Source organism: Fonsecaea monophora (genome assembly GCF_001642475.1).
Source record: "Fonsecaea monophora strain CBS 269.37 chromosome Unknown Scaff176, whole genome shotgun sequence".
In the NCBI taxonomy this organism is placed as follows: Eukaryota; Fungi; Ascomycota; class Eurotiomycetes; order Chaetothyriales; family Herpotrichiellaceae; genus Fonsecaea; species Fonsecaea monophora.
The window spans coordinates 14062-28368 of NW_019174107.1; the positions used below are offsets into that span (position 1 = coordinate 14062).

The 14307-nt window shown below is 53.7% G+C and overlaps 5 protein-coding genes across 5 annotated transcripts; 3 read left to right on the forward strand and 2 right to left on the reverse strand.

The window, feature by feature from the left end:
• Positions 1–801: 801 nt before the first annotated feature.
• AYO21_11691 (hypothetical protein) lies at positions 802–4105 on the forward strand (the record flags this gene model as incomplete). The annotated part of the gene is made up of 2 exons (XM_022661575.1): positions 802–3771; positions 3893–4105. The coding sequence occupies 2 exons, from the start codon at positions 802–804 to the stop codon at positions 4103–4105; spliced, it is 3183 nt and encodes a 1060-aa protein (XP_022506111.1).
• A 1137-nt stretch (positions 4106–5242) lies between these two features.
• On the forward strand, positions 5243–6169 carry AYO21_11692 (hypothetical protein; the record flags this gene model as incomplete). Its single annotated transcript, XM_022661576.1, has 1 exon — positions 5243–6169. One exon carries the CDS (start codon positions 5243–5245, stop codon positions 6167–6169), a length of 927 nt encoding a protein of 308 aa, XP_022506112.1.
• A 1460-nt stretch (positions 6170–7629) lies between these two features.
• Positions 7630–8290, reverse strand: AYO21_11693 (hypothetical protein; the record flags this gene model as incomplete). Its single annotated transcript, XM_022661577.1, has 2 exons — positions 7630–7913; positions 7981–8290. The coding sequence occupies 2 exons, from the start codon at positions 8288–8290 to the stop codon at positions 7630–7632; spliced, it is 594 nt and encodes a 197-aa protein (XP_022506113.1).
• Positions 8291–9146: 856 nt separating this feature from the next.
• AYO21_11694 (hypothetical protein) lies at positions 9147–10947 on the forward strand (the record flags this gene model as incomplete). Its single annotated transcript, XM_022661578.1, has 4 exons — positions 9147–9213; positions 9319–9553; positions 9616–10695; positions 10779–10947. 4 exons carry the CDS (start codon positions 9147–9149, stop codon positions 10945–10947), a joined length of 1551 nt encoding a protein of 516 aa, XP_022506114.1.
• Positions 10948–11500: 553 nt separating this feature from the next.
• AYO21_11695 (hypothetical protein) lies at positions 11501–13686 on the reverse strand (the record flags this gene model as incomplete). Its single annotated transcript, XM_022661579.1, has 6 exons — positions 11501–11846; positions 11979–12224; positions 12305–12692; positions 12757–13066; positions 13159–13396; positions 13475–13686. 6 exons carry the CDS (start codon positions 13684–13686, stop codon positions 11501–11503), a joined length of 1740 nt encoding a protein of 579 aa, XP_022506115.1.
• Positions 13687–14307: the final 621 nt, after the last annotated feature.

Here is a 14307-nt window from a genome sequence, read left to right on the forward strand (position 1 = left end):
AGTAGACTTACGGGTTTGGTGATATAAACATGCCAAGGTATTTCTCTGGCACGTTGAATTGCTACTCACGTGACCTACAATCACAATCGAATTGTGCCACATGCCAAGACTTGAGGTCTTTGAATGTCGGACTCGGCGGCGGTGACGAAGCCAACTGCATTCATTGCTGACTTGGCTGCCGTTGGCGAACACAGTCCTGGCCGAGCCATTTCCTCGAGAGAACTCCTTGTCGCTCTACTTCTCTCTCCGTTGGTCACTTTAGCGAGACCCGCTGGGACGCAAGCCAAGCGAACGTTGGACGAACACGAGGACGTTGCTGCCTTCGCCGTCAAACCCTCCACGTTCGTTGGGCCAACCTCGTTCGAGCTTCGCTACTCGCTGTGCTCTGGTGCTGTCGGTTGTCTCTAGCACTCCCTGTTTAGTCGAGGGGGTTGCACAGCGTGTTGAACAAGAAAGAGCAGAAGAGGCAAACCTGCACGTCAGCTGACTGGTGAGTCGATGATAAGGACAAGGCTGTCCACGACGAGTTGAGGCCTAGCCCCTTTTTTTCATTTCTTGTCGACCTCTCTGCTTGGAAGAATGTCTGGTGCCCAAGGGTGACCAAAAGTACATGCACGCGGGTCTTGTCTTTCTACTTTCCCTGCTTGTTTGCTTTCTGGCGCTCTTGACTTCGGATACGCTCGACATCTCCTCCCGCTGCTCCATTCCAGCAGCGTCCATCTGGCTAATCTCACGTGGATAACTCAGCAGCGTATCTCGCCTCTGGATCAACCGCTCAAAAAGCATTTCTCTTTCGCTGACATGGTCTCCATCCGGGCAAAGCCCCGCTTTCGACAATGCCAACGAATCGAGCCAGATTACTGCCCCTGCACAATCACCCAGTATGAGTCTGAACGCACTGGTATGCGAGTGATCGTGGTCGACCAGGAAGGCCCTAAATTGCATGGCTTCTTCGTGCTGGCCACTGAAATCCACGATGACTCGGGGGCACCTCATACGTTGGAGCATCTGTGCTTCATGGGCTCCAAGAACTACAAGTACAAGGGCTTCTTGGACAAACTCGCCACGAGAGCGTATGCGGGTACCAACGCATGGACAGCGACGGACCACACAGCATACACTCTAGAAACGGCGGGCTGGGCGGGCTTTGCTCAAATTCTCCCGGTCTACCTGGAACACGTCATTCTGCCCACACTGACGGATGCGGGCTGCACAACCGAGGTTCATCACATTGACGGAAGTGGCAACGATGCTGGAGTGGTGTACTCAGAGATGCAGGGCGTGCAAAATATGGCGTCGGAGTTGATCGAGCTCCAGTCCAAACGAATCCTCTATCCCGAAGGGGTGGGCTATCGTTACGAGACAGGAGGGATGCTGGAACAACTTCGCGTCCTTACCGCCGACCGCATTCGAGAATTTCACCGGGAAATGTATCAGCCCAAGAATCTCTGTGTGGCGATCTTTGGTGAGGCAAACCACGACGAGTTACTAGCCATCCTGGACGAATTCGAAACGTCAATCCTACCGGATATCCCCAGTCCCGACGCCCCTTTCAAACGGCCGTGGATCGAATCCAAACTTGCACCCGCATTGGATCAGACGACTTTATTAAGAGTCGAGTTTCCCGAGGAGGACGAGTCATTCGGCGAAGTCGACATTCGCTTTTTGGGTCCCAACTGTGCAGACGCTCTGGAGCTAGGGGCACTAAATGTTGCCCTCAACTATCTCGCCGGCTCTTCAGCGGCGGTGCTTGACCACGTCCTCGTGGAAAAGGAGCAGTTGGCCAGCGGTGTCTTCTACCAACTCGATAGCCGCCCGCGAACGGAGATTCAGTTTTCCATGTCCAGTGTCGAAACCAAGCGGCTGGAAGAGGTCGAGAAACGTTTCTTTGAGGTGTTACAAGAGGCCATGGAACAGCCCCTGAATATGGATTTCATGAAGGACTGCATCGACCGTGTAGTAAGAACGACCAAGTACAATGCCGAAGGCTCCGCCACGGCTTTTGCAGATTTTATCATTTCCGACTACCTGTATGGAAAGAGAGATGGGTCGACCTTGGAGGTTGCGAAATCATTGAAACATTATATCAAGACGCTTACAAGCTGGACGGAAGACCAGTGGAAAGCCTATATCAGAAAGTATATTTCGGATGCCCCTCATGTGTCGATCCTGGGTGTTCCCTCGGCGCGATTGTCGGAGAAGCTGAAGACGGATGAAGCGAATCGAATCGAAGAGCAGAAAGCCAGACTAGGACCCGAGGGGCTGAAGAAAATGCAGGAAAAACTGGATGCAGCAAAGGCCGAGAACGACCGCGAGATCCCGAGGGAGTTGCTGGGAAAATTCAAAGTGCCCCTGACGGATTCGATCCATTTTGTGACAATCCCAGGCGCTCGAGCAGGTCGGGCATTGGATCTCGGAAAGCGAGACAACAAGTATCAGAAAATCATCGATGGGGATGCAAAAGATGTACCACTCTTTCTTAATTTCGAACACATCCCGACAAACTTCACTCGAGTGCACCTGGTCATCTCGACCGAGACTCTCCCAGACGACCTTCGACCCCTCCTGGCGATCTATATGGAAGCTTTCTTCAGCCTACCGATCAAGCGAGGTGACGAGACCATTGACTTCCGGCAGGTAGTTACCGAACTGGAGCGGGATACCGTCGGCTATTCTATCGATGCAGCGAACAATCTGGGCAACGTCGAAGGTATACGGATAAGTTTCCAGGTGGAGAACGAACGGTACGCTGTGGCCGTCAAGTGGTTGACCGAACTACTCTACAACTCCATCTTCGATGTGGAACGGCTCAAGGCTGTCAATACCCGTCTTCTGGCAGATGTGCCGGATGCGAAGCGCAGTGGCGATGACATGATGATGACGGTTCACTTCATGACGCACCTGGCACCCAAGTCGATAACGCGTGCGAGGACTATATTGGTCAAGGCGCTTTACCTCAAGCGCATCAGGCACTTGCTCAAGGTTGATCCAGAGCGAGTGGTGAGCCAACTGGAACGACTGCGCAATTTACTGTGTCGTTTCGAGAACTATCGGATCTTGGTCATCACTGACCTCGAGAAGGCTCAGAAGCCTGTGAGCACCTGGAAACCCTTCTTGGAGCGGTTGGAACCAACCGACGAGCTGACCCCTATTGGCCGCCGAATCGACCGACTCAGCGAGGCTGGCAAGAACCCGGGAAAACTGGCATACGTCGTCCCCATGGCCACGATCGACTCATCTTTTGCATTTGCCGTGGCTCGTGGACCGACTTCGTACGACGACCCGCAACTGCCGGCCATCATGGTCGCTTTGGCGTATATGAACGCTGTGGAAGGGCCACTTTGGGTCGCTGTACGAGGCACTGGGTTAGCCTATGGGACCAACATGGGCTTTGACATTGAATCTGGCTTCATCCACCTTGACGTCTACCGTTCGCCCGATGCGTACAAGGCATTCGAAGCGTCCCGGAAGATCATCTCGGATTACATGACCGGAGCAGTCGACTTCGACCCGCTCATGCTGGAGGGAGCCATCAGTTCCATCGTGGTCATGTTTGCAAACGAGCAAGCCACGCTGGCAAGCGCTGCAGCGATGAGTTTTATCCGAAGCGTGATGCAGCGTTTGCCGGATGATCACATGCAAAGAATGTTGAAACGCGTGAGAGAAGTCAGCGTGTCAGATATCAAGGACGCGCTACAGCGAGTGGTGTTTAATGTCTTTGTGCCTGAGAAGGCGGATATCATCGTGACTTGTGCACCCGGGCTGAAGGAGGTGAGTGTTTTTTTGTGCCTGGACCGAATTTGTTCCTGTCATCCCCGTCGTGAGAGATATGTGGGCATGTCTATGTTTTTCTCGGACTTTTTATGAGCTGACTATTTCCATGTGGTGACAGGGGATCGAGAGCGGCTTGAAAGACGCGGGCTTTTCACCTGAAATCCGCGACCTGAATTACTTCCAGGACGATTACGGGTTGAAAGCCGTCGATGGCGAGGATGACGATGACGATGACGATGACGAAGATAATGATGAGGACGAGGATGACGACTCTGACGACATTGGTGGCAGCGAGGGCTACGAGATCATAGAAGGCAACGAGGAAGACTGACTTTTCAAGAGAGGACGATAAAGAAGATGGTCGGCGTTGCTGCATTATGCTACTGTGCAGGGCTCAGGACGAGACTTAACATACGTTACACTTACAGAAGGGGACGGCAACATCATCATCAACAACAACATGACTCCAGATCCAGGTGTGCAGATATGCAGATATGCAGATATGGCATATGGCATGTACCTTGCCTTTGATGAGATAGAATGAATCAATGGGAAAAGGTATCCTCGCCCTGCCCCTGCTCAGAGCGATGAGGCAGGACTGGGAGATGAATGGCTTCCTGCCATGCTCGTCCGCTGATGTGACGTGACGTGGTCCTCTTGACGCGAAGCCATCGAAGAGACGACCAAAGCAGTTCGCAGTTCGCAGTCAGCTAGTCAAGCTGGTTGATTGATCATCTCCTTCTTCTAGACATTATCTCACTGTGTCACATAACCAACCAGCTCGGCTCAGCTCAGCTCAGCTTGTCGTTTGAATGAATGCTGGTAGCATGAGTACCTGGTAACCTGCTATTTTTGACGACCAGAGCTCAATGCCCCCCGGAATCATCCACTCTTTCAAATAGCTCAGTCTTGCAAACCGCGGGTATCTCGATAGGCTTTGTATGTATGTATGTACGCCACATATCTACTCGCGGGGTCCGACACGAGGAGATCGAGGGCGTACTTGGTCTCTTACTCCAACATTCTCGGATCCAAAGCCTCGGAGAGATTTTTTTTTTTGGAGTTTTTCGTCCAGTGAATTCTCCTCTCCTCGCGGCTGTCAGGTTATTCGACCAGTCAACCAGTATGACTTGTTTGCCGGACGATGATGAGCAGCCACTCACTCACTCACTCCCCACCTACTCAGGGAGTCCGAATTGAATTACAACTACGGGTACAAATAGATCAGGTCTGTGTGTTTGTGCGGGACCGGATTTCTCTCCTCTCACTTACCACTCTACACTTACTTCCCCTCAGGATCATTACTCTGTTGGTTTGTCTGTGGCTACATCGACCTCCATGCCATGTCATGAGTTGAGTTGAAGTTGGTTAGTTAGTGCCTGCTGCCGTACATCCTCTACCCGACACACCATCCCCCCCTCTCTCTGAGATCTGACATCCGAAATCCGATACGGGAAACACCACCAGTATGGCAACGTCCACGTTCACGTCCACGTCCACACACAACAGACCCAGACCGGCGTTCCAAGATGAGCCCATCCCCATATACCCGGACCTTCCAGGCAAAGTGGCCATCGTGACAGGGATCGGGCAGTTCGGCGACCCCGCCGTCGAAGACAACTGGGGTAACGGGGCCGCGGCGGCGTTCGCACTCGCCCGCTCCGGCGTCAAGGTGTTTGGATGCGACGTGGACCTGGCGGCCGCGGAGCGCACGAAGCGGCGGATCGAGAAGCACGTGCCGGGCGCGGTCGTGGACGTGGCGGTCGCGGACGCGACGGACTCAGCGTCGATCGAGGCGTTCGTGCGCGCCGTGACACAGCGCCACAACGGCCGCGTCGACATCCTCGTCAACAACGTCGGGGGCGCGCATCGCGGCGGGCCCGTCGAAATGCCCGAGGAGCTGTGGGACCAGGAACTCACGCTGAACCTCAAATCCGTCTACCTCATGTGCCACTTTGTGTTGCCCGTGCTGACCGCCCAACCCGCTGGTGGCGCCGTCATCAACATCGGCAGCATCGCCGGCCTGCGGTACATCGGCAAGCCGCAGGCCGCGTACGCGGCGGCCAAGGCCGGCGTCCACATGTTCACCAAGCACACGGCCGTGTACTACGCCGACAAGGGCGTGCGGATCAACGTCGTCGTTCCCGGGCTGATCTCCACGCCCCTCGTGTCCCGCATCGCAGAGTACTACGGCGGCGATTACGACGAATTTGTGCGTACGAGGAACGCACAGGTCCCGACGGGCGAAATGGGCACCAGCGCCGACGTCGCCAACGCGATCCTCTTCCTCGCCAGTTCCGTCGCGTCCCGCCATATGACGGGCCAGGAATTGGTTATTGATGGCGGCATGACCTCCAGCACGGGCAGTGTCAACAGTGGTATGGCGGAGAAGTAGATGGGTTGGACCGAGATAAAATTCCTAGGGAGTACTTGCGTGTGTTGGTAGGTGGGTAATTAGGTGGGTAGCTAATGGCACAATGAGCACTGTCTTATTCGGTGCGCTATCGATGTATATATCTGGTGTCAGGACTTGGAGAGCAACTCCCTCCCACCCATTCTTCCCCTTGTCCCAATGGTTCTTCTGATCCTTCGGTATGACCGTGCTTGACTGCAAAGTGGTCTGGAAGTCCGAGCTTGTCAGGCGTCGCAGCATATTCATCGGCCCAACAGTGAAAAGCTACTGTCAATCGAACCTCTCCATCTTTCTCGATCAAAATTCCAGCATCAGTCTGGGTACCAGAGTCTGCAGATAGCATAGCTCCAGGGTAGAAATAGTCCTGGGATTGAACGTAGTAGGAATCGTCTTCTTGAAGATTGGCAAGCTTTGTCGAATCAGGCTTTTTGAGGCGTCCAAACTCCGTATTGGTGAGCAACCCATTTGCATAGTTCAGGGACACAGGGGAGTTTTCGAGCCGATGATGGTCTTGTCAGACGTCGGTGCTTGATGGGGGTCATCTGAGATGTGCGCTTGTGGAGCGTCGTGATTACAGACATGGCTATGACAGGTGGGCGCTGGTGATGGAAAGGAAGAATGGATGAGGTTGAAGAGGGAGAGGAGTGAAAGACTGGGGTTTTGTACATAGGCGACCGCAACCCTTTATTGCAGATTTCGGGTGTTGGAGCCCATGAAGGACGTCAACCATAAACAGTGGAGGCGTGAGTCTTTGACCTTTTTCAGAATTCATGGTCGAGTCAATCAAGCAGAAGAACCATATGGATGCCAAAAATATTGCAAGGAAAATTCATATGGTTTAGGCATTACCTGATCTAGCAGCATAACGGTTGGGTCGACTATCACAACTTTGCCCCGACTGTTCCCAGAAATGCATCGTGAAGGCTCGGGACACCCAGTCCTACAGCAGCTGTCGCACCGGCATCGACAGGCAGGATAGCACCTACCAAGGGTCGGTCAGTATCGTTGTCAGAGTAAGCCACACCACTCGTCTGTCTCCTTGGCCAAGTGGAATTGAAACACCCACCTGTGATCCATCGAGCACAGTCTGATGCGAGAAAACGCACTGCGGAACCAACGTCCCAGCCGCTCCCTTCTGTGCGGAGGATGCTACGCGATGCGCGAGCTTTTCGTTCTGCATCAGACATGCCACCCTCGACGCCACTGTTTAATACATGTTAGAAGTTTTGGGTTGCAAGATGATTGTCGTGTAGGAGGGTGGATGGTGCACCTACTACATCATGGGTGTGTAGACCATTCCTGAAAACAAAAATGTCCCGCAAAGGTCAGTAAATCCAACCCAAGTCAAGCTGCGGTGGGATTCTCAACGAGGTCAAACTCACCAGGACAGACACAGTTCACTCTAACCCGGTCTTTACCATGGTGTGTTGCCTGGCATATCGTTACTTGACTGCAACCCGACTGGAGAAGGTATTGATTACCATGGCACGGGTCAAGTTGATGACGGATCCCTTGGACGTTGGATAGAATATGGCTGGATGGCCACCGCGCAGACCCGCAACACTGGCGAGGTTGACAATGGCCCCCGCACACTGGCCCTCGTTCTTCTTCATCGCAGGTATCGCATACTTGGCCATCATGATCATACTCCCGACGTTGACTTCCATGGCTTTATAAAATGCCTGCATGTCGACTTCGGTCGTAGTGCCCTTGGGGCCCGTAATGCCTTTATAAAGCAGTCAATACCAAAGAAGGAAGTTATGATCACCCATAGTACTGCCAAAGGGACCTACCGACGTTGTTCACCAGAATGTCCAGACGTCCGTACTTCTCAACTGCAAGGGCTACAGCCTTTTGACAGTCCTCCTCCTTGGTGACGTCTGCTGCCATGGAAATTCCTGCCCCGTGACCAACTGATTCAATCATTTCGACGGTCCGTTGTGCTAGACTTTGCTTTAGGTCCACGCACACCACCGAGCAACCATCTTGCGCTAGTAAAAGGGCGGCGGCGCGTCCGTTGCCGATTCCATCACCAAGAGATCCGGCGCCGGTGACGATGGCGACTTTGCCATGGAGGAAGCGTTCAGGCGGTGGGTGCGACATGGTCGTTGGGGTATCGCTATTGCCTTTCTTACTGTTCACCAGATGATCTCATCAAACCACAGCTTTGTACTTTATTGGTGTCGAGTAGCGGTGCCCAACCGGGATGAATACTATGAGAGAACAACAATATCGGCAGGGCACGGAAGCATATCAACTCCCAGGGATTCCCAAACGCGGTGTCCTTTGGATACTTCGTCCCCTCTGACGTTGACCTGCCTGTCGTAATGGAGATAGCAGATTCTCGCACATGAAGCACGGCCCGACCAGGAGGGGGGACAATTGACCTACGTGTTCGTCGAGGTCTCATAGCCGGGACTCGGTAATATCGTTGGAGACAAGCGGACACTTGCCTGCGGGGGTTGTGGCGCAGTCTCCCCAGCAAGATGCAGAAGTACAGGTCACCTGGCTGAGAATATAAGGACGAGTACCTGCATGCCGCCTACTTCTGTACCTTCCAAAGTGCCATACCATCGACGCCGTGATTGGGAATGTCGAGTTGCAATGACAGCAACTGCTGCGATTGTTGACTGTGGTGACGCTTTGATCGAAATGATTATCGGTTCAGTCTGCTGGGGCGCAGTTTAAAGTCGTCACGTGAGATCCATCGGCTAACGTTTCTAACAAGGCTGGAGTAGAACTATCCCGGCATTCTGTACTGCGGAATTTGGACAAATACTTTTCTCTCTCCCGGATTGGCGTCCATATTCCGGTTCTGGCTGATTCAATGCAGACTCGAAACCCTCGACACTCCTAGGTATGACCTCAAACATGCTAAGAGTATATAGGGATGGCGTCGCTCCGACGGGACGAGCTCCATGGCCCTCAGCAATCGGCATCACTGCTGCTGGATTGACACATGAAATCCAGTACCATCGCTGCTGATTTGGGCTTTGTTCACAGGCCTGATACTGTTCTAGTCAAATGTGAGCGGAGAGGAAGCGAATGTTAAAATGAGGGTAATAGTCGTGATCATATCTGTCCCTATCTCGGTATGTTTCCGCCTTGTTTGCTATGAAACCATTAACGAGCGGGCAAGCTGGTGCTGTATGCTGTTGCCAACGCAGTCTACAATGTGTATCTACACCCCCTGAGACGATACCCGGGCCCCAAAGCCTGGGCCGCGAGCAGACTTCCCTGGTTCTACAATACGACCAGCGGCCAGATCCACACGCGACTCACGGCACTCCACAAGCAATACGGCCCTGTTGTGAGGATTGCTCCCAACGAGCTCTCCTATACCGAGCCGGCGGCATGGAGGCAGATGTATTGTCCCCTCAACTGAATTGCGTGCCGAGACCAGCAAAATAGCTAACTTGTCTCGACAGTTACGGCCACAGGTCGGTGGAAATGCCCAAAGACCTCGACGGTGCCGGGATCATGCCCTCCTTCAACGGGGCATATTCTATCATCAACGCGCCCCATGACCACCACCTACGCCTTCGACGCGCGATCGCTCCCGCGTTTTCGGAAAAGGCACTCCGCGAGCAAGAGAGCATGTTGCAGACTTACGTCGATCTTCTCGTGTCGCGGCTGAAGGAAACTTGTAAGCGTGGACCTCAGGATCTCGTGTCGTGGTACAATTTCGCCACGTTCGATATGATGGGAGACATGGCTTTTGGCGAGCCCTTCGGATGTCTGCGCGACGGCCAGAACCACGCCTGGGTCAACCTCATCTTCAGCAGCGTCAAGTCTTACCCGTGGTACCAGGTGTTTCTTTACTACGGCATCATGTCCATCGCCGCGTTCTTCACCCCAAAGAAGCTAGCCGATGCCAAACGCGACGCCGACGCGAATGCCCATACCAAAGTCGACCGTCGCATGGCCATGAAGGCGCTGGCGAGGAAGGACTTTATGAGCTACATCCTGCCAGAAGAGAATGATCGGCAGGGCATGGAAGTGTCTCTCGACGAGATCAAAGAAACTGCAGCGATCCTCATTATCGCCGGCAGCGAAACATCGGCGACCCTCTTGTCGGGTGTCACGTATTACATGCTCACGCACCCGCGTATCTACGAACGCGCGGTCAAGGAAGTCCGCGGCGCCTTCCAGACGTATGCGGACATCAGCATGATCAAGACCGGCGCGTTGAAATATATCCCCGCGATTGTGCAGGAAGCCTTCCGCATGTATCCGCCCGCCCCGGTCACGTTTCCACGAAAGGTGCCGGGGGCTGGCGAGGAGGTCCTGGGCCGCTGGGTTCCCGGCGGCACGACAGTGGGAGTTCCTCAGTATGCCGCGTACCGGAGTTCCAGCAATTTCTATCGGCCTGATGACTTCCTACCCGAGAGGTGGCTCAGTGCGGCTGACTGTGTGGACGGTGACTTGCCTGCCGAGTTGTTCGCCAACGATCAAGCCCAAGTGTTGCAGCCTTTTTCGTTCGGACCAAGGAATTGTATTGGGAAAGCGTGAGTCTGATACCTTCCTTCTCGCTCTCCCCACTACTCTCCGTGTCTCTCCGTGTATGTGATCGCTAATCATGCAAGAATAGTCTCGCCTACGTGGAAATACGACTCATCCTGGCCAAAATGCTCTGGAGCTTCGACATGAGCCTGACTCCCCAGCAGGCACGAACGCCCTGGGACGACCAAGGCACCTACATGATGTGGGAGAAACATCCCTTGATGGTCAATCTCCAAGTCGTCCAACGAGGATCATAAAAGGTAAGAAAGGGGAGAAGGGTCTATGGTGGTAGGCAGGGCAAGTAGTAATCATTCCCTATGAGCTCACGAGAAAAGATCTGAGATGGCTTGACGGGTCAGATTCTTCATAAACTGAATGTACTCTCTTTGTCTTCTGCTCAGGTACTACTACCGTCCATGTACTCGCACACTCCCTGTAGGTCTGCTTGGAAGATGGGTACAGGCTCAAGTCTGGCCCAGGTTAGTCTAGAAACCAGACGCACCGGTCCGCTACAGCAAACTGTTGATAACAACAGAAACTACATGGTGCCATGCGCAGCATGCATGCTCTTGTGAGAGACTGAATAAAGAAATTGAATACGAAACAAGATCAGAGGCAAAAGACGCGAGGATTCTAGGTGTAGCTCTTGGGAATCGGACTCAATGGGCAAAGACCACCGGGCAGGGATTTTACAATTGATATTTATCACGAGATGAGCCTACAATTCTTCTTCTTCTTCTCAGTACCACCGCCCTCAAAATCCCAGCCAGGTGGGCATCACATCTCATCATGCCACAATCCCCCATCCTCTCAAACCGCAGGAACACCCGTGTCGACGGTCGCGTCCTTGACCGCGGGATAATCAATGTCGTCCAGGTAATCGACCGCCTTGGGCCCGTACTGTTGGCCGTACGTGAGCCCGTCGCCGAGCCAGGCGAACTTGTTCTCCTTGGTCACCGGGTGGTACTCGTAGTCAAAGTCCTCGTAGCACACCTCCTGCAGGGCCTTTCGCGCGTGCACGCCCGACCCGGGCCATGGCGTCACCAGCCGTCCGTTGGGTTGCCCGCGCTTGTACCACGACTTGCAGGGCGCCGTGAAGACGGTTTTGGAAAAGTACCGGTCGACGTGGGCGCTGAAGGCTTTGTTGGCGGCTTCTCTGTTTCGGGCCGTTAGTTGTGCTCGCGCTCAAGCTTTAGACTAGGAGGAGAGAGAGAGAAAGAGAGAGAGAGTGTGTGTGTACGTGTGTGTGTGATATGGGAGATGAAAAGAGTCAAGGGCCAACACGTACTTTACCACAAACGATCGAATATACTCCCTCTGTACCTTCTGGATCATCTTGGTCATGTAGTCGCAGACATTCTCAATCATGAAAATAGTGCCTCCTGTCCCCGGCCCACCGTTGGGTCCGAGGAACATGAGCAGATTCGGCATTTTCGGCGGACACATCGAGAGGTATGCCTCGGGGATGGGGTTCCACACCTCATCGAGCGTGATGCCACCTTGGCCGACGAAGGGAAGCTCGCCTTGTCTCGACCTGTGGAACGACAAGTCTTTTAGCTTTTACATATCCCCCTTGGAGCAGGCAATAGACGGGGTGGATTGGTTTCGTCTTACACATCATATCCTGTGGCGCAGATCAACAGGTCAATCTCGCGAATCTTGCCGTCGGCCGTCTCGATCCCGTGCTCGTGCACCTTCTTGATCGGCATCCCGATAAAGTCGACGTTGTCGGCGAGACACGCTTCGAGGTAGCCTGGGCCTGGGGTCAGTCGCCGGCACCCGACGGGGAAATCTGGCAGGAGGGTGTTGAGGATGTCGGGTCGGTCTTTGAGCTTCTCCGTCATTGAGTCGTAGCACATCTGGTGGAACTGCTTCTGCACCTCTGTTCCGGTGAAGATGGCGAGTTGGGCTTGGTTCAATGAGTTCTCGATGCGCTCGCGGAATTCCTTGTAGGCGTTGGGCACCTTTCGGAAGCGCTCGAGTTCGTCCTTGGGATGTTTGACTTGACTCAATATCAGCAAAAGCGGGACATCAACTGGAGAGAGGGATGGTGTTGGGGAGCTCACAATTGCCGTATTCGCCCCTCGCGGCAATCTCTTCGCCGCCAAAGCCGACGGGGGCAATCCAGTTTCTGCCTTTCATATAGTGATCTACGTGTCCGACCAAGGGCTGGAGAGTGGGTAGAAGTTGGACGCCAGACGAACCAGCCCCGACCAGAGCAACTCTCAAATCCTTGTGTAGCTGGATCGAAGGATCCCAGTCGGCCGTGTGGACGAGCTTCCCTTTGAAATCGTGCAGACCCTCGATGTCGGGCCACTCCCATTTGTCTAGGATGCCGGTGGCGGTGACGACGATGTCGGCCCGGTCGATGACTTTCTGTCCCGTAGGTTAGCGAGGCGATAAATCTAAGGGACCAAGTGTCTTTCTTGGACCCGGCTTCGAGTTCCTGGGGCGGGCGGCCAACGAACCTTCTTCGCTTCGAGGTCTTCAAAGACGACCTCCCACTCGCACTGGTCTTCATGCCACGTTGCGCTGACGAACTGGTGCTTGAACTTGCAGTAGTCGTAGACGCCGTATTTCTTCGCAACGTTTTGTAGGTACCGCTGAATTTCAGGACCAGACGCGTAGAACTCTGACCACTGGGAGTTGCTCTCGAAGGTGAACTGGTACCCCGGGCTGGGTATGTCGCATCGCAGTCCGGGATATCTTTGTTTTGTCGTAGTGTCAGCACGCTCCCAATCTCCCTTCTACCTCTGTGTCTGTGTCCGTGCAAGGCTGACCTACTTATTCACAAACCAAGTCCCACCCACATCGGCATTTTTCTCATAGATGGTGAGATTCAAGTTCTTGATCTTCTGCGGAAACCGGATGCCAGCACAGATCCCTGACGCCCCGGCACCGATGCAGATGACACGGATCGGTCGTGCCTCGTCGACGGGTTTGTTCTGGACCATGTCGTCCCAGGTCCAGGTTGACCTGGTGTCCATTGACCCCATTGTGAACGATACTTGGTCACGTTAAAGCTGTGTCTTTGCGTCGGTGATTTGATCGATGAATTAGCTGATATTGTTACCGTACCATAAAGACGATAACCTCAAGTAAACAGCTCAAACAGCCCAAATGGACCTCTTTAACACGTAAATACCATCTATCACTTCCATATCCAATTCAGGCTGGAAATCTTGGCGCCACTCGGAATAAGCATCTCGGGTGGTGGTGGGCGCGGACGAAGGTCGTCCTAATCGACGGGGCCAAACTTTCCACTCTATGGCCGAGGGAGGGGAGACCCGGGACGGGAGTGCTTAGGACAGGAGAAGCCAGTCAGGGTTTCCGAGTAATCGAGGCGTATGTGAGAGGACCAGTTGAGCAAAGTCTGAGTATTTCCGTTGGCAGCTCATGGACAAAATCCCGCCCCGTCAACGCCTGCGACGTCGTGATATGGTTGATGATTGAACCCGTCCATAACGTGAGGGAGTGAATGACCTCCAAGTAAGGACCAAGGGTGGCATTAACAACATCGACCAACGCCCAGATATTCTACAATACGCAGGAACTCGTCGTTGATAGTGGCGACTGAGAAGAAAGTAACTGCGGAGAACAGCTGGACTGGCCAAGTG